The 23645-nt window shown below is 42.4% G+C and overlaps 1 protein-coding gene across 11 annotated transcripts in view; it reads left to right on the top strand.

The window, feature by feature from the left end:
* Positions 1–23645, top strand: part of OBSCN (obscurin, cytoskeletal calmodulin and titin-interacting RhoGEF) — a 745212-nt gene that overhangs the window by 563770 nt on the left and 157797 nt on the right. For all 11 annotated transcript variants that reach the window (XM_029588301.1, XM_029588307.1, XM_029588308.1 and 8 more), the window contains 2 exons: positions 13572–13701; positions 17182–17287. In XM_029588301.1, coding sequence (XP_029444161.1) covers positions 13572–13701; positions 17182–17287 — 236 coding nt within the window. The remainder of the gene's footprint in view (positions 1–13571; positions 13702–17181; positions 17288–23645) is intronic.

Here is a 23645-nt window from a genome sequence, read left to right as displayed (position 1 = left end):
CAGGATTAATTATAAACTAGAGAAATACATGACCGTCAGGTATCCTTTCCCAGGCAGAGACTTAAGCACAAGTGATGCTTTTATTCAGGCAAAGGTCAGGGAGAAGGGAAGTTAGTGTTTAACCCTGATGAAATGGCTTGCTGGCAAGCGCATATTTCCCACATCTCACCCTTTCTGTTTTTGTTTAGGTAGCTCAATAAAGCTTTAGACCCTTACTGAAATCTGTTATGTCTTGGTATGGGCTGGAAATAGGGGAAGGGGGATTATGGAGAGAAGAAAGCTGATTCGACGTGGTGTGCCAGCTGCCGATGAGCTCCTGAATCTCCATATCACCCAGAGCTGGTGCAGCGTGGTGTGCCAACGCTGCAGGGCTCATGATTCCCTATTAGGCATCTTACAAGACATCTTTGTATCCGGGCTGAGAGCAAGGTTTCAATATGGATATGAGGTTGGGTATGCACTGAATACAGCATCACAGGCAAATAATTAAGACAATTATGGTTATTATAATAGAAATCACCCTTTTGAGACCAGAAATATCAGGGAGCCAGGACCATAGCCAGTCCCATGGAGAAGTTGGTATTCTGCCTGAAAGTGGTGCATCAGCAACCATGGTTTCTATCTGCTCTATGGTATGTGTGAGGTTTGCTTTATAGTCTGATATGTATACACAGCAATGAGATCCAATTAATGCACAAACACCACCCTTTAAGGCTAAAATGGTTTCTAAGGTATAGCTGTTCTGTAATGCTACTTCTCTAATCTGAGAAACTTTTGTTGTAAGTAGTTTTAATGCATGGACTGTCTGATTAAATAGGGCAGTCGTCCAGTTAGCTAAGATGTGTAAGTCTCTGTAATTCATATCTGTCCCCATTGGGGGAAACAGGCTTCTAGCTATCTGAGTTTCTGTATACTTTTCTATGGGATTATTTATCGCCTCCCTTTTGTTACGGAGCCTTGCTTTGGGTAAATTTTTGACTGCATAGTATGAGGGGAGGATGTAGCCTAAAGTGCATCTGTCTTTCCATCTTGGGGAAATGTACATATATGCTCTACGCCCATATAACATCCATATGTTTCCTAACAGATTAGTGGACATGTCATTGGTTATCATTTGGGCTATATAACTACAAAGGGTAAATCCTTCATCCCCTCTATACTTTCTGTACATGCTTGGGTCTCCCACTGCACATCCTGAAATCTGCCAATTGCATACATATGTGTGGTATAATTATGTAAGTGTTCAGTGATTAATACAAAGGTTCGGTTACAATATGGAAATTTCCCACCTGAAGTCCCTTTCCATCCCCTGTATCATAGTCCCAACAAAGAGTGGCAGTCTCTTGAATACAGCTACCAATGTGTAGTATGGTATTATTAACTGGAGAGTTAATGAAAACCTCTCTGTAAAGGATAATGAGTCCATACTGTAAGGTTAAATGGTACAGCATGCATCAGTAGTTCTCCGCAGGTTTGGGTTGGCATGTGTGTGCAGATCTAACAGTCTGTTCAATTCAACAGGTGTGAAAAGTTCTGTGCATCGAGGATGTACATGTTGTCCTGTCAGAGTCCTTGTTCTGAAATCGCCAAAGCTGGAGAAATAAGGCAAAAGATGAGGGTGCAGAACACAATTGTTAATGAGTTGGCATTCAGGCAAGAAAAAGCGGCTAATAAGTTCTCTGGAGTTTTCTCAAGGCCTTGCTGTTCTAAGAGTTGTGCAGATTGGTTGGATAGGGCCTTGATCTGTCCCCAGGTCATGTGGTGCTGCTTTTTGCAAGGAGTCCGGTCTCTGTCCTTCTGAGGGCTGTGGAGGCTCAGGGAGAAGTTTGAGATCGGGTCCTGTAGACCTGGACACCTTTCCATCTTTCCACGGCTTGATATACCTGTGGAAGCAAGCAGAGAAACATATCCTCGTTCCCCATTTTAAGGGAACGGGACCGTACCAGACATTAAATATTTTATACAAAACTGATGGCTGTGGGTGACTAACCCTAGTCCCATAATGATTACTCATGGCTGTGGTCTTAAATGTGATATGTTTGGATGATCAATACTTTGTTCAGCCAGTCCTGTTTAGGGGAAAATTCAGGGGCAATCCCTCCTTTTTAGTTTTTGTATTGTCAAGAGCTCTTAAGGGTATGATTGGCTCTCTCCACAATGGCTTGCCCTGTGGTGTTGTAGGGGATGCCAAATAAGTATTTAATGTTCAATTATTGACAAAATTCATGCAAAGGAATGGCTGCAGTAAGCAGAGCCATTATTAGTTTTCAGAACAGAGGGTAACCCCATTATCAAGAAAGTTTTTATGCAGTGATCAATTTTCATTCAGTAAAATAGCAATAAATGTAAATTAATCGTTTAAAGGAAAAGTCATTTGTAGTAAGCTGAATCAGAAATGACAAGTATATTAGACATTACATTAAACATATGTTACACAAGACTGACATATATTCATATTCATTCATCCTGCAAATATTCATTTACACAAAACTGACACATATTCATATTCATTCTGCAAATATTCATTCATAGTCTTCTTGGCATCAAGACAGACAACAGATAACACATAATTTGAGATAAAAATCTTATCAAAAAGGTATCAAAAACAAAATTAGATCAAGGATCAAAAGTCAAAAGGTGTTAGAAAAATGTTAAAATAAACTGCAAAGTGTTCACCTTCACATCTCCTCATGGCAGGAAGGCTGTAAATCTGGAAAATATTAAAAACTGGCATACAGCAAAAAATTACTAAGGTAAGGATTAAAGTGAGCTTTTTACTTTTTTAACCTTGAATAAATCAATTCCATTATTCAATTTAATAAAATCAATTTGGATTTGCAAGAAAAGGCTTGGGAGGGATTGCTTTAGATGTAGCAACCTCTATCAGTAAAAATTTTAAGGTTCAGAATTCTGTATAAATTTTGTGAAAAAGAAAATAAAACTGAAGTGTCCTTAAGACATGAGGACCGCAGATCTGAAAAATAAAAACTATTATACAACAGAATTATTAAAACAATAATATAATATAACTTGTAGAATAACATAGCGCCTCCTAGTGGAGACCCTATCATTACTTTATAGATTGCAACTATTGTTCCAGGTTGCAATCAATAATACTCTGAGCTTACTTTCAATGTGGAATATCAGAATAGAATTTCTTCTTATAATTATTAGAATAGGAAATTAAACACGCTGTACAGTAATCTCAGTTCAGTATTAACGAAGTTTGAAAGTATGTTTGAAAGTATTAAAAGGATTAAATAACATATAGAAACTAGAGAGAGAAACTGCAGGACTAAGTCCAGTTCTTTTCTTTTCAAAAGTTCTCCCTCCCTCCCCCATGAGTGGCAAGCAAGAGTTAACAGAAAGACAGTAAAGGGAGGGAGGAGCAGTGCTTCTCAAAAGAAAAGAACTGCACCCAAGGAATTAATCCTTCAGTCAATAGGAACTGAAAGATAGCATTGTTTAACAATAGATAACATCAACCATAGACAATGGCTGGCGAGGATTTGCTGATTCCTTGCAGACAGATTCTATTTTAATTTACTTTTGTCCTGAAAGGGAGAATCACAGTAAAAATATAAGTTCTGTACGCTAGCAATTCAAACAATTGCTATAAACTTAAATCTCAGAGAAATGGAGTCATTTTAAATGTGAGCCAAATTAATTTTGTAAAAAGTGAACATTTCACAGGAAAGTCACACAGCAATTGTTCAAATTTCAGTACAGTTTTAACATAAGGCTGTGCATACACTTTGTGGGGGAAAATACTCTCAAAGTATGCAGATTTTTTGTAACTGAATTCAAAGACTAATAGAAACCATTTTTTCCAAATCTGTACTGTTTAAAAGAAACCATTTTTTTTTCCAAATCTGTACTGTCTGTTCAATTACCCTGTTTAATCTGGTCATTGAAGTGTATAATTAAATCAATTTTTTCATAGTGATATTTTCTTTGCTTGTAACGCAGGAGTCTAATTAAATCCTTTTTTTCATATTGATATTTTCTTTGCTTGTAACGCAGGAGTGCAGCTGCTTGGCCCAAGGTCTTATACGCTGATTTCTTTGAAGACCTGGGGGCATAGCCACTGCTCATGGCACTCAACTCTATTGCTGCCACACCTAGTTCTTTGTTTCTTTCTGTAATGGGAAAAGCTTGAATCCCGTTCAATAATTCCTCTCTTGTGAGATTTCCTTGTTCTAGGTGAAATCCCATGCTGACCGCGGCACATAAATTGTTACCGGGAGCAGTGGTTTGAGATGGTAATTTACCTGGACAAATTGATGATGCAGAATCAATGACTGTCTCAGGCAATGGCAAATGGGGGTACAGGGAGTGGTTGGTGGGGGAAGGGGGTTGCAGGCAAGATGGAGGAAGGCTAGTTTTTCTGACCTCAGTGTTTTCAGTTTCCTGGGGCCTTTTCTCTGAGGTGGACGCAGAGGAAGCCACAGGAGCCATGTGAGTGTGTGTCCCCAGATGTTCTATTTCATTTTCTGTCCCCCTTTGTTCATGGTTCTTTTCTGTGATGGGGAAGGCTTGAAGTCCTTCCAACAATTCTTTTTCTGTAAGGTTTTCTTTCTGCTGAAATTCAATGCTAATCGCCCCACCCAGGCCAGGTTGTGGCTCAATTGTTCTCAAGGACTGCTTTTCTAAAGAAGTGGGGAAGGTGTGAATGGGCTTGGGTGTGGGTATGGAGAGCTGATACAAAGAATTTGCTGTCTCTGAGGGAGACTGAGCATAAGATGGGGGAAGGGTATTCTGATTGAGTTTGCCTGCTTCTAAAAGCACATGGTTTGAAACTGCTGTCTTTAAACTTTTTTTTTCTATGTGTTCGATGGCCTCTGTACATTTTTGCCAGATTAATCTTTGCTTTATGGGAGCTCTGGGAGCCGTATGAAGACAATTGCCGATTAAAATCCAGTCCTGGGTATTTAGAGTTCCCGCCTCTGAATACCAAGGGCAACGGCAAGCTATTTCACTTATTAATTTTTCTAAGTCCCCCAGGCTGATTTGTGCTATTTTTCTTCTGGTGATGAAATAATGATTATTGATGATTTGCTGCAGCTCCCTGGCATGTAGCCTCTGCTGTATAGTCAAATCATTGCCCATGCTCACGAATGTGGGGAACAAACTTGCTGAGAAATACTTTAAAATTTACTAAGAAGTACTTTTTTAAAAATATTACGATTGCAAATCTGTTGAACGGTACGTACCTTAAGCTATGACCAGCCGAAATAAGCATGGAGTTTATCATCACGTCGGGGTCACCAGATGTTGAATATGGAGGCATAGAACACACTTGAGGCAGCTTTCATCGCAGGCAGGAAGAGAAGGGGTGAGCCCTCACGAGGCTCTTCCTTTTATTGTACATTCATACAAAGGCAGATGATGTGTCATTACATGATTGGCTACTTTCCCATAGCAACAGACGAGTCCCTACACTATTGGCTTTGGCTCAGGGGGTGTGCACGGATCATCTCATTGGCTGCTGAAATCTATACCTCCTGACTTTGTCCTGCCTCTGACTAAGGAACACCCAGCCCTACTTTCAGGCTATCAGGATTAATTATAAACTAGAGAAATACATGACCGTCAGGTATCCTTTCCCAGGCAGAGACTTAAGCACAAGTGATGCTTTTATTCAGGCAAAGGTCAGGGAGAAGGGAAGTTAGTGTTTAACCCTGATGAAATGGCTTGCTGGCAAGCGCATATTTCCCACAAGACTGCTTGGAAAAGACCATTCAGCTCTTCAGTCCCTGAGTTTTTTTATGAATTTTTGCCAAATTGAACCTCATTCCTACCCAATGAATCAAATTCAATGAGGCTTGGATAGTTTCACTGGAAGAGAGAGTGTTCTCCCGGCAGACAGAACAATCTGTCTTCAGACCTTGGTTCAGAACTTAATGCAGCAAGATCAAGTCATGGCTCAGGCAATCTTGGCAGTACATGTGGTCTTCATGATTCTCCTGATCATGAGAGTTCTTCAGTGTGGCCTCCAATTGCAGTAGGATTAACTGCATCAGCTCCTTTTGCTTCCTGTAACGGTAACCCCAGAAATGATTTCATCCTTCTTTGGTGGATGGATCTGCTGGTCCTAGAAGTGGATTCCCCTCTGCAAGTTTTACCTCATTAGGTGCACTGGCAATGGATGCATCCTCCAGGGGGTGGGGTGCTTTTACAGGTTTCTCCCAAACTCAGAGAACATGGATGGCAATAGAGCATCTTTTTCAGTTCAACCTTTACAGCTATGAGTCATGCAGCATGCATTAAAAGTGTTTACTTGTCTTCTTTAAGGAAAAAGAATTTTGATCCAAAATGACAATCAAGTAGAAATGTTCCACATAAACAAGCAAGGGGATACAGATATCCTCTGCCAGGAATCCCAAAGGATTTAGGAGTGGCTGTCAGACATGGGATCTTTTTTCAGGAAATCTACCTACTCAGAGTCTCCAGCATTTTCACAAGGCTGCCGCTACTACCACCATAACCTTGGAAAATGTTCTGGGAGAGTGGCTAGTCCAAAAGGCAGCCCCTGAAACTGATAATGTCGCCCCCATCACCGCAAAGCATAGAAAGCATTGGTGTTTCAATTAGATGGGAATATGAAGGTAAGCCTCTGACATCCAAGGAGGTCAGACATTCCCTCAACTGCACCACCACCATTATCACAGAGCTTAAAGTTTCCATGTGAAAATGAGTCATTCTTCAAGTGATTGTCGACTCTCTTGAGATCCAGGATGGGACAAAAGGAGCCCTCTTTCTTGGCACAACAAAATAAATGGAATATTGCCCCATACCTTCTTGAAATGTGGGCACCGAAACAGCAGCCCTCAGTCTGAGAAGCCTTTGAAGCGTGAACTGCACTCCCTGCTTCTTCTGCGGGGAGTGGCAAAGAGTCACCATGAACATGGCCTGTTTTTTGAAGGGAGGGAAGCATCTTTGGCCTCCCTTGAGGTTACCGATTCCATTGTGGAATCTTAACTTGATGCTGGATTTTTTGGCGGGACCTACTTTCCGATCGCTGTGTAGCCTTTCCTTATGATTATTGACCTTGAAGACTGTGTTCCTGGTGACTATATGTTCAGCGCATGGAATTTCTGAGCTGCAAGCCTTGACTTTGAGTGACTCTTGCTTTGAGTGACTCGGGGGGTATTACATCTGCTTACTATTCCATCCTTCTTGCTCAAGGTAGTCTTGGATTTTCATTTGAATCAGTCCATCTCCTTGCCATCCCTGGATAAGGTCAGGGATGCAGAGGAGTATCGCCTCTTGCACTTCTTGGGTGTCAATCATCTTGTTGTGTGGTATCTGGAGATTTCTGATCCTTTTCGAGGATGGTGGGAGTAAGCGGGACGCTCTGACTTCATGGGATACCATAGCTCGCTGAATTAAGGAGATATGCACGGCCATGTATGTGAATGCTGAAAAGCCGTTGCCTACTCAGATTAGGTCTTATTCCACTAGGGTTCAGGCACTGTCATGGGCGGAGTTTAGTTTGTTGTTTCACGTCAATATCTGCCAAGCTGCGACATGGTCCTCCTTACACACTTTTCCAGGTTTTATTGTCTGAATATGCAGGCCCGGGAGGATGCAGTCTTTGCACATGCAGTGTTGACTGGACTGCGAGCAGTCTCCCACCCTGTTGGGCGATAGCTTTGGTACATCCCACTGGTCTTGAGTCCATTACACGCTAGGAGATGGAGAAATTATTTACCTGAAAATGTTGATTTCCTTAGTGTAGACTGATGGACTCAGCTTCCCGTCCTCTTCTGCCTCATGAGTGTATCAGTAGTCCTCCTGATGGGCTCTGGGTCCCGAGGGATTACTGATAATTGTTCATCCAGTCCCTAACTTGGGGTAATTTGGGGTAATTGGGTTCAGTGTTTATGGTTAGTTGAGTACAGATCTGGTTACTTGTTATTTTAATCATGTTTTTAATCAAGTTTTTTGTTAAGTCTGTCCACAGTTGTTTTTGAAAAGAACACTGGCAAGCTGGGGTCACTGCAAGGTTATATATATAGTGATGTCATCAGCTTGCTCCATCTCCATCTGCTGTCAGGGGAGCATAAACCCACTGGTCCTGAGTCCATCTGTCTACACTAAGGAAAATTAAATTATCAGGAAAGTAATTTCTCCCTAGTGTCTTTTTTGTCCCCACCTGAAGAACCACTTGCACAGCAAAGAAAAGCAGTGGTTTGTGACTGGATCGAAGCATCCATGGACATGTCCAAGCCAAGGGCACAGGAAGTTAAGCTTCCCCCTGTTGGATAAACCCCGGCATTGTAGCTCCCAGGATGCAGCAAACCGTCCAAATGAGGTTCCTACTACAGGTGCTTTGCGCCCATCCTATGTTTCTACCTAAAGTGGTTTCTGCTTTTCATTTGAATTAAGCTGTTGTTTTGCCCAAGTTCTTTGAAAGACCAAATGCGCATAAAGGAGAAAAAGCCCTTCATTTGCTGGACTGCAAAAGAGCCTTAGCCTATTACCTGAAGAGAATTCAACCACATCATCAAGCCTCTCAACTGTTTGTATCCTATAATCCCAAAAGAATTGATGTAGCAGTTGCTAAACATATTGAGACCAATATTCAGTAGGCCATTTAGTGGGCAAGATATCCAGCTAACTCTGAAAAATCCTCCATTAAGATGGACACCACCGTCTGGGTCTTTATGTTCTGTAAAGGTATTGCTTTCAGATATCTGGTGGCATAGTCAAGAATAACTAAAATGTACTTATTTCCCCAGGCAGATTTCTCTAAAGGCCCCACTAGATCCATGCCCACCCTTTCAAATGAGGTATCTTTAATTGGCCCTCTGGCCACACCCTGGCAGGTTTAGTTAATTGTTACGTTGGGGAGGACTGGCAAAATAGCTGGACCTATCCGTGTATCCCAGGCCAAAAGAATTGCTATAATATTCTATCTCTGTTTTTTTCTTCACCCAGATAGCTCCCTAAAAGGTGGCTATGTGCTAATTGCAGGACCTGCTGCCGGCAGGGTTTGGGAACTAGGAGTTGTTTAATCATTTCTGCCTCCAGATTTCCTTTTGCTAATTGATAAAGTAGCTTTCTTTTCATTACAAAATAAGGGAAAATAGGATCCTTATCTTCTGCTCTAGGGACTAGCGTTCCATCCACCCTCTGAATACCACTCCCTTGCAGACTTAAAAATCTCATCCTCCCTTTGGGCAAGTCTGAAGTTCCTTAGGTTATGCCCATTTTCACACTCAAAGGCATTAGGTATGCTATTCTGGGTAGGTGGCTGTTCTTCCTCTGACTCTGACTCCCACTTCTCTGATGGCCCCACTAGCATAACTGTATTTTCCTGTCACATTCTCTGCAGGATTTAGGGATCTTAGAACTTTTTTTTTTAACTCTTTATTTAATCAAACTTTAGGCAAAACAGGTAACACAGTAAACAAACAATGTCGCAGACAGATCCATATGGACATAAGCATGTAATCATCCCACATATAATTTGGAGTTTTTAACTATGCAAGTTGGGATTTTCTAAATGGAAGAGTTCTGGAAATGCCAGTTCTTTGCTGGGTGTGGGTGAATCGGTCATGAGTTGGTTCCACAGGATTTTGAAGTTCAGACAGTCCCCATCCTATCACTACTGGATATGAAAGCCAAGGAAGAACTTCAACTTCTTTCTTGTCTTAGCCAACCAGGATCTTCAGTTGCCTATGGCTTGTTAAAGATTGTCATGAATCCCCGTGGATGCATGCCAGGATCACATTTCTGTCACAGTCAATCTGGATCCACTTCACTAACTCCCTTTTAATGAGCATTTTTACACTCCCAGAGTCCACTAATACCTGGCTTGGAATGTCGTCTAGCTCGAGAGCGATCATAAAAGTAGACACTCCCTGACTGGGGACACCCACAAAAGCACAAATGTGTGGGCCACGGCATTAATGTCCATTGGCTCATCTTCCCTGTGGAGGCAGTCTCTTGTAAAATAACCTCTTTCTCCACAGCTTAAGTATGGCAGTTCTGCTGGGGTTTGCAGTTGAAGTGAAAGTCTGGCTTCTCTGGCTGTTGGGGCCTTCTGTCCTTAGGGCTCCAGTATCCTCTCCCTGGATCAGGTGGGTCTCCCCTGAGACTTTGGTGATTCAGGCATGGACTTGGCTTGATAATAGGCCTCTGCCACTTCCAGCACCATTTCTAATGTAAGATTCGGATATTGGCACACCCACTACTGCATCAGGTGTTATCTCATTCTCAGTCTTCCCTTATGGGCACAACCACTTTCAAGCTGCATCCTTAAATCTGTGGAAAAGGTGCTGCAGGTTTTCCTTTGGTTGAAAAACTCCTTGCTGAAATCACTATCAGTGAGTCCCACCCTCTTTAGGTTAGCTATTTTGACTTCAGCATATTTAGCTCTTCCTTCCAAGGTGGCGGTTTCAAAGGCAGCTTGCCTACTTCCTGTAAGTAGGTTCACCAGATAGGTGGTCCATTTATCTTTTGGCCATCCTGCCAGTTAAGCTGTCCATTCAAAGTGTTTCAGGAAACAATCAGGGTCTTCTCCCTGTGCCATCTTTAGTACTGTTGGTGACAAGGAAAGTGGCTTGGTTACAGTGGACTACACAACCTGTGCTACCTCAGTTAGCACCAAGTTTTGCTGCATGACTTACTTTCACAGCACCTGCTGTTGGCCAATTTGGTTTTGCACGACAGCCTGCTGCCCAGCCATGAGGTGCTGTCCTATCTGCTTCATCTTCTCTGCTTCTCACACTGCGCAAGCAGTGAAGCTGGGTGACTCTCTGGGAGAAGGAGAGGGTTCAGGAAAAAAACAAAACACTTTCTAGCCTGTCTGGCCCTTACTAAATATATACTTCTCTATTTGCTGCAGTTGGGGCTAGCCCACTTGGCCTGCTCTACCAGAGTCCTGGGCAGTCCTTGCAGCCAGGCCCTAGGAGAGAAAAAAAAGTTCTGCATGTTGATATTTTTTGTTTCTGTACAGTGAGCACCTGTCTATACTACCACTTAGACCAGGGGATCCCATTGCTGTCAACATATGCTGTCAAAACTTCATGCTGTCAAAACTTCAACCAAGGGTGTGCCCAATATGAGAAATATGTATGCTTGGGAAATATTTGCATACATAGGAGGCAGTGCATGCAAATAAATCTTATGCAAACTCAACTGGATGGAGGGGTCCATAGGCCCAGTTTGAGCACCCCTGGGTTACACACACAGAATAGAGAAAAACCCTCACCAAATATAGAATAAGTGACTGCAAATTATAAATAGAAATACACAGACAAAAAACTGAACTCTTTCTAGTCCAGCCTAACTCTCTCCCCTCCTGTTTTTTGCAGGACAGGCAGGAAGGAAAGGAAACAACAAGAGAGGGAAGTAGATTAGGGAGCAGAGTTGGCTCTTCTTTGTTTTGTTCTGTCCTCTCTAATCTCATAACCCTCCTCTCCTGTTCTCTGCACACTGCCTGGGAGGGAGGGGCTGGAACAGGAAGCAGAATACTGTCTGAGATTTGGGATACTGGCCAATAGAGTCATAGGGGCAGAGCCTGTGTGCTCATACATAGCGAAGCCCCTGGTATTGCATCGAAATTGCTGCACTGTAGGTGGCCTAGTCTGGGAAGAGTGGCCTTGCTCCTTGCCCTTCACTATCCAGGGGAAGTGAAGGGCAAGAGAAGGTACAGAGAAGGGCTACCAAAATGATAAGGGGAATGGAAAAGCTCCCCTATGAGGAAAGACTAAAGAGGTTAGGACTTTTCAGATTGGAGAAGAGGCGGCTGAGGGGGGATATGATAGAGGTGTTTAAAATCATGAGAGGTCTAGAACAAGTAGATGTGAATCAGTTATTTACTTTTTCGGATAATAGACTAGGGGGCACTCCATGAAGTTAGCATGTGGCACATTTAAAACTAATCGGAGAAAGTTCTTTTTTACTCAACGCACAATTAAACTCTGGAATTTGTTGCCAGAGGATGTGGTTAGTGCAGTTAGTATAGCTGTGTTTAAAAAAGGATTGGATAAGTTCTTGGAGGAGAAGTCCATTACCTGCTATTAATTAAGTTGACTTAGAGAATAGCCACTGCTATTACTAGCTACGGTAACATGCAATAGACTTAGTTTTTGGGTACTTGCCAGGTTCTTATGGCCTGGATTGGCCACTGTTGGAAACAGGATGCTGGGCTTGATGGACTCTTGGTCTGACCCAGTATGGCATGTTCTTATGTTCTCTACACTCTCCTAAGGTCACAGAACATCTCTTTCTGGAAGGATTCACTTTAAGGGAACCCACGGGGATGAGTGGAATATACCCATCCCTAAGTTAGGAAATAGAATTGCCTTTAGTAAGGCAAAGGTGCCTTACACATATACAGAAGCTAGACTGCTTTAGATGGAACAAGCCTGTTACCCTGTCAAGTCTACATTAACATCTAAGTATTACTATCATATGTTTATGTTTGCTGGTAGAAATTTGTATAGCAGCATATTGCTGATATGTTGACCTCATATTCAGCTAGTTTGTTTCACATACTAACTACCCTTTGTGTGAAAAAGTGTCTTCTGAGGTTTCTTTTAATGAGCCGGTCACCGAACCATCTGGTTTGTTTGGGGTTTGTTTGTTTTTTTTACATTTTTTGCTAACATAATTTCTCGAAAGATAAGCTGTCGGAGTAGGGAGCAACACTGATGTGTCGTGTGACTTGTCATGCACATCATTGCAAGGAACGTCTCCAGGCCATAGAACATGTAGACAGATGGAGAGGGGCTGGTGAAAACAGTCCAGAGACAGAAAAGGTTTTGCTCACTTTGAAGTACTCACGTGAGGACACATGCATTTAAAATATATGCAGGTACAATTTAATAGATTTTGCCTTTATTTTGGGCAGGGGGACGGGGGCGGGGGTGGGGAAGTTGGCCTCTGGGTCTGCTTGCTCCTTTTCTAACGAACGTGATGAAAAAAAAATCACACTTGTACAGTTTAATTGAATATTATCAAAGGTGAATTCTCATGGATTTTTTTTTTTTCCAAAATACTTGATTTATGACTACCTCCTGTCTCCTCCAATTGTGAAACCGTATTTCAATTTTATTAATAGTAATAAAAGTAGGGCAGCTTCCTTCATCTCCGCAGAAAGGAATAAACCGCTACATAGGTGGTGGCAGGGGTGTTAGAATCAATGAAAACCGGTGCAGAGCACAGATTTGTTTTGTTACAGCTAGCGCAGCACTGGACCTAAAGCAAAAGCAGGGTGAGGGCCAGCCCTTCTGTATTGCTGGGATTATGGTGGATTCAGATGGGGGGGATTCAATGTAAACATCTTATTGTTTATGTGAAAAGCTCCATATCCTGTCAAACTTGGCAAATTGCAAGTGAAATCGCTGATTAAAAAATTGCTATGGAGCACCACAATGTGTTTGAATTAAACTGAGATTGCTTTTGAGATTCCCCTTTAAATACAAGTTTTCTCCTTGCCACTTGTTGATATTTGGATTCAGATTACAGCCATGTTTTTTTTGGTCATCTGAAATTTAGAACCCCCTAGAAATTTAGGAATTGGTTGGTTCCCCTTTTTGATTGTTTTCCACTTGCAGGTGGTACAGAGATGGTGCACTGCTGACAGACCCAAATAAATTCCAGACATACAGTGAACCGAGAAGTGGCATATTAGTGCTTGTGATCAAGAACGCCCTCCAGGAAGATCTGGGGTATTACGAGTGTGAAGTAAGTGGTTTTGGTGTGTGATCCACTGAGGTGCCTCACCTTCCTGTGAATGCAGAATAACTGGCTGAAAATTCAGAGCAAAGGATCATTAACCCATGTGACAGTTCCTCACCCCTCCTTCCCTGATGACAATAACTTTTATAGATCAAAGCAAATTGGAAGCTCGCTCACCTTGAAGGGGGTTCTTGGAGGATCAATTCTGTGTTCGTCATAACAGGGCAGTGATGCCAGGAATCCTTTTTGAATTTTGGTTAATAGGACATTACTGTCGGGTCTCCTGCTGCCCCGAAATGAATGCTTCCACTGGCAGCACAGAGCCCTTTTGAATGCAAGCTAGTTCATAATTCAGTCAGGTGTAAAATGTATTAATCTAAGTAAATAGTATTAATCTGGCTGAAGCATAGTAGGGACCTTTGCTTTCAGGATTTAAAATAACATTTCTTGGGAATTTCAATGTTGTAACAAAAATAATCAGTGGAAAAATGACTTTGATATAAAAACACAATAGAAACTATAGTTTCTGTCCAGATTTTTCAGTCATATTCCCATTTCCACTGATTGTTTTTTTGCTATAACATTGAAATTCCCAGGAAAAATAAAATAATTGAAAACGCAGGTCCCTAACTGTAGGTCAGCTTGACTTCCGAGGATGGAGTTTAAAGGAGCTTTGCCTACTGAAGTGCCTAATATTTCATAAAGGCAGTCTGAAGCTGCAAGATTTATGACTTCCAATTGCTTCATTCTGTGCAGACCTTCCCTCTTAATCTCTGAGAAGTGACCTTTTTTTTTTTAACAAAGCTGTACCAACCCAAGGCTTAACAGGTGTGTTTAGGAATATTTTAAAAATCAAACCTACATGAATATCACTATGAAGATGACTTTTAATGGTAGAATAATCTCCCTGTGTGAGAAACACAATTAAAAAACTCAGAGTAGAACAAAGAAACAGCTTATTTTTTATGCCATATCATACATTCAATAATGTTTATGTAAATTTCCCCTACACACCCCTTTCAGCATTGTAGTTCCTCGGCTCATACGCCAACACCTATAGTGCCATATGCAAACTAAGGTCAACACAAAAGGTCAATTCTGATCTCCAGCAAACAGAGTGATCCTTTTTCCATTACAAAGACCCAAAGGTCACCTTTGATTCATGACTTGTGCAACTGCATCAACAAACGTCTTGAAACGTAACCACTTTCGATTGATTTTTATTCCATCATATTCTGGGCACATTTCCAGTATACCATAGCTAAAGTTTCTGTCCAGATTTCTCGATCATAGTCCCATTTCTCCTCTGCTCCTCCAAAGCCCAGGCCTAAAGCATGATGGACAATGCAACACAATAGCTCACAGGTACTCTTATTGTGCAGTTGTATGCTGTTCAGTAGTTCTTTCTAATCAGCTGCGAGTTTTAAGATAAAATAACGCATCCTGCGACAGCTGACCGTAGGAAAAGGAAAACAGATGTGTGTTGCTTCTAGCTGGAGCCAATCCTACAGCAGCAATTGATCACCTGGTGTACACCAGACTTTTATCAACATTAATATATGGCCAATTTTAAATGTTGTTGTTGTACCATCCAACTGCACAATAATTTCTAAAAAGGATTTTAGATTGCTTTACTTTTGTTTCGTTTTGAAGTACCCCCCTTAAGCATGGCACCAATCCTGAAAGGTAGACCTTTGCTGTACAGAAGAGGCTTAAACACAAGATGAGGCAAGGTAAACAATTCTTATTAGAACTGGAACTAGAAAGGGGGCCAAAAAGTTCTTAAAAGGGTAAATTAGAAAACAAAAAAAAATGTCATTGTAATTAACATTTTTCGTTATAATAAACTCTGGTGTTGAGTTGCTAGAACAGCCTCATAAACAGAAAGGTTTTTTCACAAGAATAAATATAAAATGAGGAAACACTCTTTAGCTAAATAATTATATGGAAAACATTGATAAATGCACTGAAATGAAGACTTTTCAGATTGATTGCCCGATAGCAGTGTTGTTCACTGCCATAGGAGAACCCTGCATTCAGCTGCTTGGCCTGGCCTCTGTTCCTTAGTCCAGTTTGGGCTACGGAACAGAAGGATTTGTATAACCTGGAGGGGAAAGTAGTCCTTACTATCACTCAGTGGTGAGATCGGTTGGCAGGACCGGATTTGCATTTTGGGTGCGTATAGGGACCAGGAGATGGCGGTTCCACGCCTATCCTCCCCCCCCCCCCTTCAAAGACATGAGAAGTAGAGGGAAAGAGGGAAGGGGAGGGGAGTGAGGGACTCCAGACTGCCCCTGTCCAGATTCTCCTCTCTCTAGTCCTCCCACTCACCTCCCAGCCATTTGTTACCTAACGTGGCAATGTCTCAATTAGGCGACAGCAGCAACAACTTTGAAAAAGACATTCCACATGCAGGGCGATCAGCTACCTGTCGCGTACTCGAGCCCTATGGCGACCCTGCCCCCCTCTTTCCATGCAAGGGAAGGGATGCTGCAGTGCCTTGAGCGCACAACCGGCAACTAGAGGCCTCATGTTGAATTTCTTTTTCAAAGTGGCTGCTGTTGCTGCTGCTGCTGCTGCTTTATCAGGATGCTGCCACTTGAGGTAAGAAGTGGCCGGGAGGCAGACCTGGACAGAAGCATGGCAGCGGGAGCAAATCTCCGGTGCCTATCAAAAGTTGGTGCCAGAAGCAGTTACCTATGCCCAAATCAAGAGGGACTCGGGGAGCATATATGTGTTGCATTCTGGAGGAGCTGCAATCTATGTCATCTGAGTGAGGATTGTCACTGTGATCGCTGGGCTACGCAGATAGCGACGGATGAAGAGCCCTTAGTTAGGGCCAGTTCCCATGGTGAGGGAAGCCCAAAGGAGCAAGGAAGAAACCGTTGGCATTTCTCCTATGCCAAAGAGGGACCTCGGCACTCTTCACAGCTCTGGTCCTTGTCGAGGGCCCAGCCATGGCCATGTATGTGTTCCAGAGCTCTGATGTTCTGTTCCGTGTGGAATCTCCAGGACACAGGCCTTCCAGAGACAGAAGGACAGAAAGACGCCTTCTGGGGAAGTAATTTCCTCTGCTGACTGCCAGCAGCAGGTGGCGGTGCTCATACCTGAATCACAAAAATGCCATTTTATCAATTCATTGTTCAAAGCTTGCCCAATTCATTGATCCATTCCAGTTCACCTGAATTTGTATGTGGGACAGACCCCCCGGCACACAAGTGATGCACTCCCCAGGGCCACTGATACAGATAACAATGACACATCAGATGCAAGCTCTTACATTGGCAGAAATCGTTCTGCGTATATTTGCAACACTGCAAAAAAATGTGCTAAACGCAGACCTAATGTTTGCCGGTAAAATAAGGTGCTAATGTGAAAGCAGCTCCCGGTCTCTTAGACCGTATAGCATCTTGAAGTCACTTAGGTGAGAATTGGTTTTCATTCTTGAGATTCCAAATTTTAATCAATGCACATGATTCCCTGCAGCTGGTGAACAGATTAGGATCAGCTCGAAGTGGAGCAGAGCTTTCCATACAGAGCCCAGCACTGTTAGCCCAGGAGAGGAGAGGAGACCAAGCCATCACTATTGAAGGTAAGAGCTCTTAAGAAACCTTTCATATTCCAGCACTGAGATTTGCTGGAGTCAGGTCACCGAGTACATTTGATGTGTGTCATCCCATCGGACAAGCAGCTTTATCCATTCCAGTTCACACAGCCTTTCACAGGTATCATGGTGCAGGCAGGCATCATCTGAGGGCAAGCAGGTTGAAATAAGTACACACGTTAGTGAAAACAACAATGTTTCTGATACCATCATTTGTCATCCAAGAGAAAATGTAGGAATACTGTTATTGTTGTGGTGACTTTTGATTCCCTTCGGCTTGTCTGATTCCATTGGACAATCAGCCCTCGACACGGGAGTTACATATAACAGTGCTATAGGTTAGCCTCATTATTAAATGCTGAACGAGCAAATAGAGGATGATAAGGCAGAGTCACAGAAAGCAAAAAGTCAGCTGGGAAGCATTGCTGCATGCTCTTGGCTTGTGCACTAGTTTCTCATTCCTTTGTCGTTGAGACCCTGTCCCACACTGAGCTGTCTTCACACTCCATCAGAGTTTCCTAATTTTCAAATAGCTTGCTCAGATTTCATTTGTCACTTTCTCTGCAGCACTTTGATATGTTCTAGCATACCGGTGAGCTAAATCCATCCAAAGTTTTTTAAAAGTTTATCTATTATTGCATATTAGCCGTGCTATAGGTCAGAAGGAATATTGTTTGTATTGGGGTTTAATAGCAGTCTTATGGCACAACTGCAGCAGCTGAATGGCATTAAATCATAGGATGATACTGCCATCGCCTCCCTCACCCTGTGTCTCGCCTCCTGTTGGATAGGCTCCTGTATATTGCTGTGTCCTTTGCCTCCTTCACCATGTCTTTGGCCTCATGTTTGTTTGACCCTTGTTGGATGATGATAACTGCAGTTCACTCCTTCACCCTGTGTATCGCCTCCTGTTTGATGGGCTTTCACTCAGTGTCATCTCTGCTCTCTGCTTTGAAGAATGCTTATTCTAAGTTCACCGGCGTCCTTCACTTTGCGATGCAATGGCCGAAAGTTGCGCTGTGACTGAAGCGATAGGAATGGGCACCACATACGTCAATTTGTTTCTCCTCCTTATAGTCAGTTTGCAAATGTGAATTCCCTCCAGGTACTTTCCCTGGGGAGGCCAGTTTTCAAAGGCATTTACCCAGTCAAATTGGGCTCTCTGTAAGCCGCCATCCTCAGCTGGGGGTCAAGGGACCCTGCAGGCGTTCAGCCAGATTGGGAGGGGGCGTTTCTGGGGGTGTGTCTAGGTTAGGGAAGAAGAACAATGCATGTCAACTTGATTTTCTAAACTCCATGCATCATTTTGCCCTTGTTTTGCAGCCCTCAGAAAAAGCAGGCTCAAACGTGCATGGATATTTTTAACTTGCATATCTTGCAGGCAGTTTTTCAAGGGGAACGACATGGGTAGATTCCCTTTGGAAATTTGGTACAAGATGGAGGGGTGCATGGTGCCTGCGTATATTTTCAGCAATGTGGGCTATTCAGGTTTAACAATACCAGATACAGCGTAAAATATTGCTTTGTTTAGTAAGAACAATGCAGTTTTCTGTCGAAATTAGTGCTTGTGAAATGTTCTGAATTAAAAGTGCTGGGAACCAAAGCCCTCCATTCGCCCAGAGCATGGGCGCATTGCACCTAGTTCTGCTCTGGAGGGACCATCTCCAGGAGTGGAGAGGGCAATTCATTCTCTACCCCTGATGCCCATGCAGCCTTTAGCTTTTCTGCTGAGACGGCTGAGCAGTGCTATGATGGTGGCATTAGTCATGTGTTGATTGGAAGCCAGACTGAGACTATCAACTCATTTTACATAGATCCACAAATGGCTGAGCTACTGCCAGCCACCACTAGCCTGAGCTACTGCCACCTGGATTTGAAAAGCACCTAAGATTCAAGAAAATAGCACAAATCCCTGACATGGTGCAATCAAATTGCGGTGCCCACCTGCTAATACCTGGGTAATGAGTCGAGATTTTTGTTCAGGATAACGAATGGGGATTGCCCTGCTTTTCTCAATCAAAGTATGACCATAAGGTTTTCTCTCCTAATTGGTTTTCCTGCTAAAAATGAGTGTGACAGTGTCCCTGTAAAACACAGCTCCCTTTCCTTCAGCACTGCTATTAGTACAGAGTCATGAACCCTGCAGGCATTTGGCATCATAGAAAAACCCTTCAGAGGAACCGAAGGCTCAGGTGGGTCACCAGTGATTTCAGGGCCATTCTTTTGTTGTTGTTTTTATTTTCAGAAAATATGATAGATGTTTAGGAAACAATTCCATAGATTTTCACCTAGGGTGAGTTTCAGGACACATTCATATTTAACTTCACTGTAAGGACAGTGGGGAATTCTCCCTCTAAAAGGAGCACCACTGGAGCTCATTCTGTATGCGAAAGATATAGTCACATCGTAACACACAGAATCAAATTGATTTGTAATGAAGTTTAATTTGACCTTCAGAATGAATACTGCAGCAAAATGCCTCTGGAGGACTTGAATTCCATGTCCCGTAACTAAAATTTGGTAACATAGAAGATGTCGGCAGATAAGCAGCACCACTTGGACCCCTTTCACTGCCACAGGTCCTGCTTAATCAGTGGGCTTCCTCCTGCCCTGAAACTAAGGTCCCTTTTTCTGTCCCAGGCATGCTGAAATTCTGTCACTGTTTTGGCTCCTGCCCCCTCCACTGGAAGGGTGTTCCAGATGCCCACCCCACTATCTCAAGGAAAAAGGGTTTTTCCTTTGAGCTTCCCTCCCTTCAGCTTCAGGTTTTCAGTCTGCTGCCTCCTTGAAGCCTGCAAGATATGTTAATGTTTGACTTTGCATCACGTCTCCTCTTTCTTCTAGAGATTACAATGTTAGTGGGGGATGTTAGCGCAGGCCACCCACCATTTTGGTGATCAGGCCTTAAAATTGCCTCCAGCTGTTCAATATTCCTTTAGTACACTTGGCCTCCAGAATTGGACACACAATGACCAAGGTGGGGACGGTGAGGGTCTTATCAGAGGTCTGGAGACAGGTAAAAATGTTTTTGTTACAAAGAGAGACCGCTGTGTGGACAAACTGTTGAAAAGCCAAATGCTTCAATCACCATGATAGGTAAAAATAAACTGGGGTGTTTGTTAGTACTGAAAACTTGGATAGAAAAACAACAAATGTGCTACGCAGATTTATTTTGTGACGTTCCCAGATATTTGGAATAGATGGTACTGGGTGGGCCATTGGTCTTTTTTCTGCCACCATCTACCATGTTACTATATTCTCCATTGCTTTCAAAGAGAAAGCTAAGTGAATATATAGTTGCCATTAAATATCAGTGACCTAGGAGAAATATTGCAGATACTTTCAAAAGATCCCAGTGAGGGTCAGGAATGGGCTTGCTGCTCAGAAAAGCAGCATTTTGGAAACTCGCTTCCCAGTCAGTGCTAACTCTTGAAAGCTGTTAACATTGTAGGCATTTGGTGGTCGTCTCTCAGGACAGGTAACGATGCTTTTACTGTACACAGAATCCATACAATAGCCATTCGTTGTGCTGAACTTTGAGCGTAAATCTCCTCAAACCACGAAGCTATCCTTCTACACAGAAAACAGTTGCAGCAGTGATGCTGCAGCCAATATCTAAATGCAGGTATAACTTTGTGCATGCAGAGAGATAAATAGTAGGAAACAGTAGGTGCTTAACATCAGTGAACAATACAATATGGACTTGTAGGCCTACAAAGAACATGGGCTTGTCGCTGTACAAAACTCAAATACTTTTTTTTTTTTAATCTCTGTTTCATGCTGCTCAAGAGTTTTTGTCTGCTAGGCCATCTTTCATCTGCGCTTCATAACATGTCAGCAGCTGGCTTAATTCACTAACCAAAAGGTTCCATTTTCCAGCCAGAAATGTGACTTGTTTTTCCATAACACTTGGAGCTGTTAACCTACATACCAGCAACTCATGCTTTGCAAAGCTATTCTCTCCCTGTAACTGCTTAAAAAGTTGAAATGATCAATCACAGCTGGAGAACTGACGCAGAAATCTTTCTAAAAGATACAGTTTCAGTGTGCAGAAAAATAAAAGAACCAAATATGCTCATCCTACTTTCATGTGGTTTTCTCCTTCAAGTAGGATCACCTAATCTAGTCTAGATGGTGGACTTCACTTCAATATAGTTCTGTTACAGCAGCATTAAAAAAAAAAGAAAAGAAAAGTAGTCTACCCCTCAAAAAAGATTCAGGTATTGAATGAATATCTGGTTTTTATAACATCTAGCAAGACCAATAGTAAATGGTAACTAAAGGATATATATTAGATCCAGGGATGTGCATTCATTTATAATAACATAGACAATGAAACAATAGAAAAAAAACCACGAGGAGGGGCTGGTGTGGAGATGATGCCTGTGACCAGGGTTTTATTTTTAAAAATATTACTTTTTCTCTGGAAACAGCCACTTCTAGGGATGGCAGGGGAGGTGAGGTGGGGCAAGCAGTCTCCAGGGGCCCTGGAGTTAGGTGTTTTTTGTTCCACAAAATAGTGCACATTGCAAACCAAAATGAAAAAAAATGAAAAATACTCATACAAAACAACATAAAAAAATTAAACTATAATTTTTGCTGTGCACATCTTACCTGATCCCAGTAGGATGTAGTCTAAGAGTCTCAGCTCCCTGTGAGTAGAAACAAAAAAATTGTCAACTGATAAAAGACCGCCGACCGCATCTAGTGCAGCCAATCTTGACGCTTATTGCATTACTGCAGACCATACCTGATCCCTCACTTTCCAAATCCTGAAAAGTCTCATTCCTTGTCCATTACCCCCTCTTTTTTTTTTAATATATTCTGATACTGTTTTTCCCCCACCATCTATGCCGGGAAGCTATTCTATGCATTTGCTCCATTTCTCTGAAGGAATACTACTTCTTATCTGTCAAAATATGCTTGCCTCTTGTGCACTCGTTGTGCTTTTGAGGTGCTTCAGTGTCTCTCTCATATCCTCTTGTGATTACATCCTGCGCCTCTGAAAACGTGGAAATGTGAGGGAGAAGAAAGTGCATGCTAACAGTATAGCACTGTTAAGCAGAGATTTTGTCTTTTTTTTTTATGTATTTTCTTCTTTCTATTCAACACCCATTAGGACCTCTGTTTGAGCGACACAGTTGTCCGTACTGAGGACTTGACAAAAAGATAGGAAACGCTCCCCACCCCCACCTCAGTGCTCCACAGAGGAGAATGCCCTGGCAGAAACAGCCATGCTTTCTCTTCTTTCGCCACAATGCTGCAGGCTAACCTGGGAGATTTTGTGTTATTAAAGCAGTCGCACTTCCTGCTGGGAAGCAAAATGTCATTTTTCCCAAGTGGGAAGACAGCCATGTGTGGGAGAAGAACTACAGGATCTGATTTTTCTAAAGGATTCCTGAATTTTTAAAAAGAATGAGTTGAGAAAATGGCTGGCAGTCTTCCCCTTCCAACCCTGCTAATATTTATGGTTCCTATTTGGAGGCCTGAGCTATGCCAACCAAAACAGGAGAAGGAGGCAGATGGAGACCAAGGACCAACCTTGCCCCTTCTTGACACTATCTTAATTTCTTAGGGAATTGTTCTCTTATCTAACTGAAACAAGAATTAAAATTTATCTGAGTACGAGGCAATGCTGCTTTAATGAAACAAAGAGAGAATTATGTTTGAGTGTAAAATGTATTGTAAAATAGGTGGTAGTTATTTAGCAGCCATCCAGCCCAGGTGATAGGACACATACTTCTTTGAGTGCATCCCTTCAACTAAAGATTAATCTAGGTAAGCAGGGGGCAGGCACCACTATTCAATATTCATCCAATATGCATTCTTGAGACATAAGGAAATGACTCCAAAAATATTAAAAGAATTTTGGAGCAAAATATGCACAAAGAAGAAAGGGGAACAAGAAATAAATCTGAAAACCAGCTCACTAAGGGCTGGATTTTCTTATTTTCACAGGGCTATCTGAATCCCGTGGTAACGGGGCAGGGGGGGCGAAGCGTGGAGCGGGCCTGCGAAAGCCGGCAGTGATTGCATCACCACGGTGTAATCGCTGCCGGCTTTTGAGCGTGCTACTGGTGGCGATAAGGAGGTCTTACCTTTTCGCCACCAGTGAAGTTTCCACGGCGTCCGCCCCGATGCCATCCTGACTCCTCCTTTTCCCGTGCCGACGCCGCACATGAAAATTCCTTTTTGGCATGCGATAGGGATAGAAAATGACCCCCTAAGTTAACAGACTCAAAATTAAGATCCTCATTTTATCTCTAATATAATCTAGAAAAAGCAGATACATTATAGTTAATATACCTAATATAAATGGATTTTTTTTGTGTTGCTGTACATTTAT

This window comes from Rhinatrema bivittatum, chromosome 2 (genome assembly GCF_901001135.1).
Source record: "Rhinatrema bivittatum chromosome 2, aRhiBiv1.1, whole genome shotgun sequence".
Lineage (NCBI taxonomy): Eukaryota > Metazoa > Chordata > Amphibia > Gymnophiona > Rhinatrematidae > Rhinatrema > Rhinatrema bivittatum.
The sequence above is the reverse complement of the archived record's forward strand: the minus strand, read 5'-3'. Positions and strand labels throughout refer to the sequence as shown.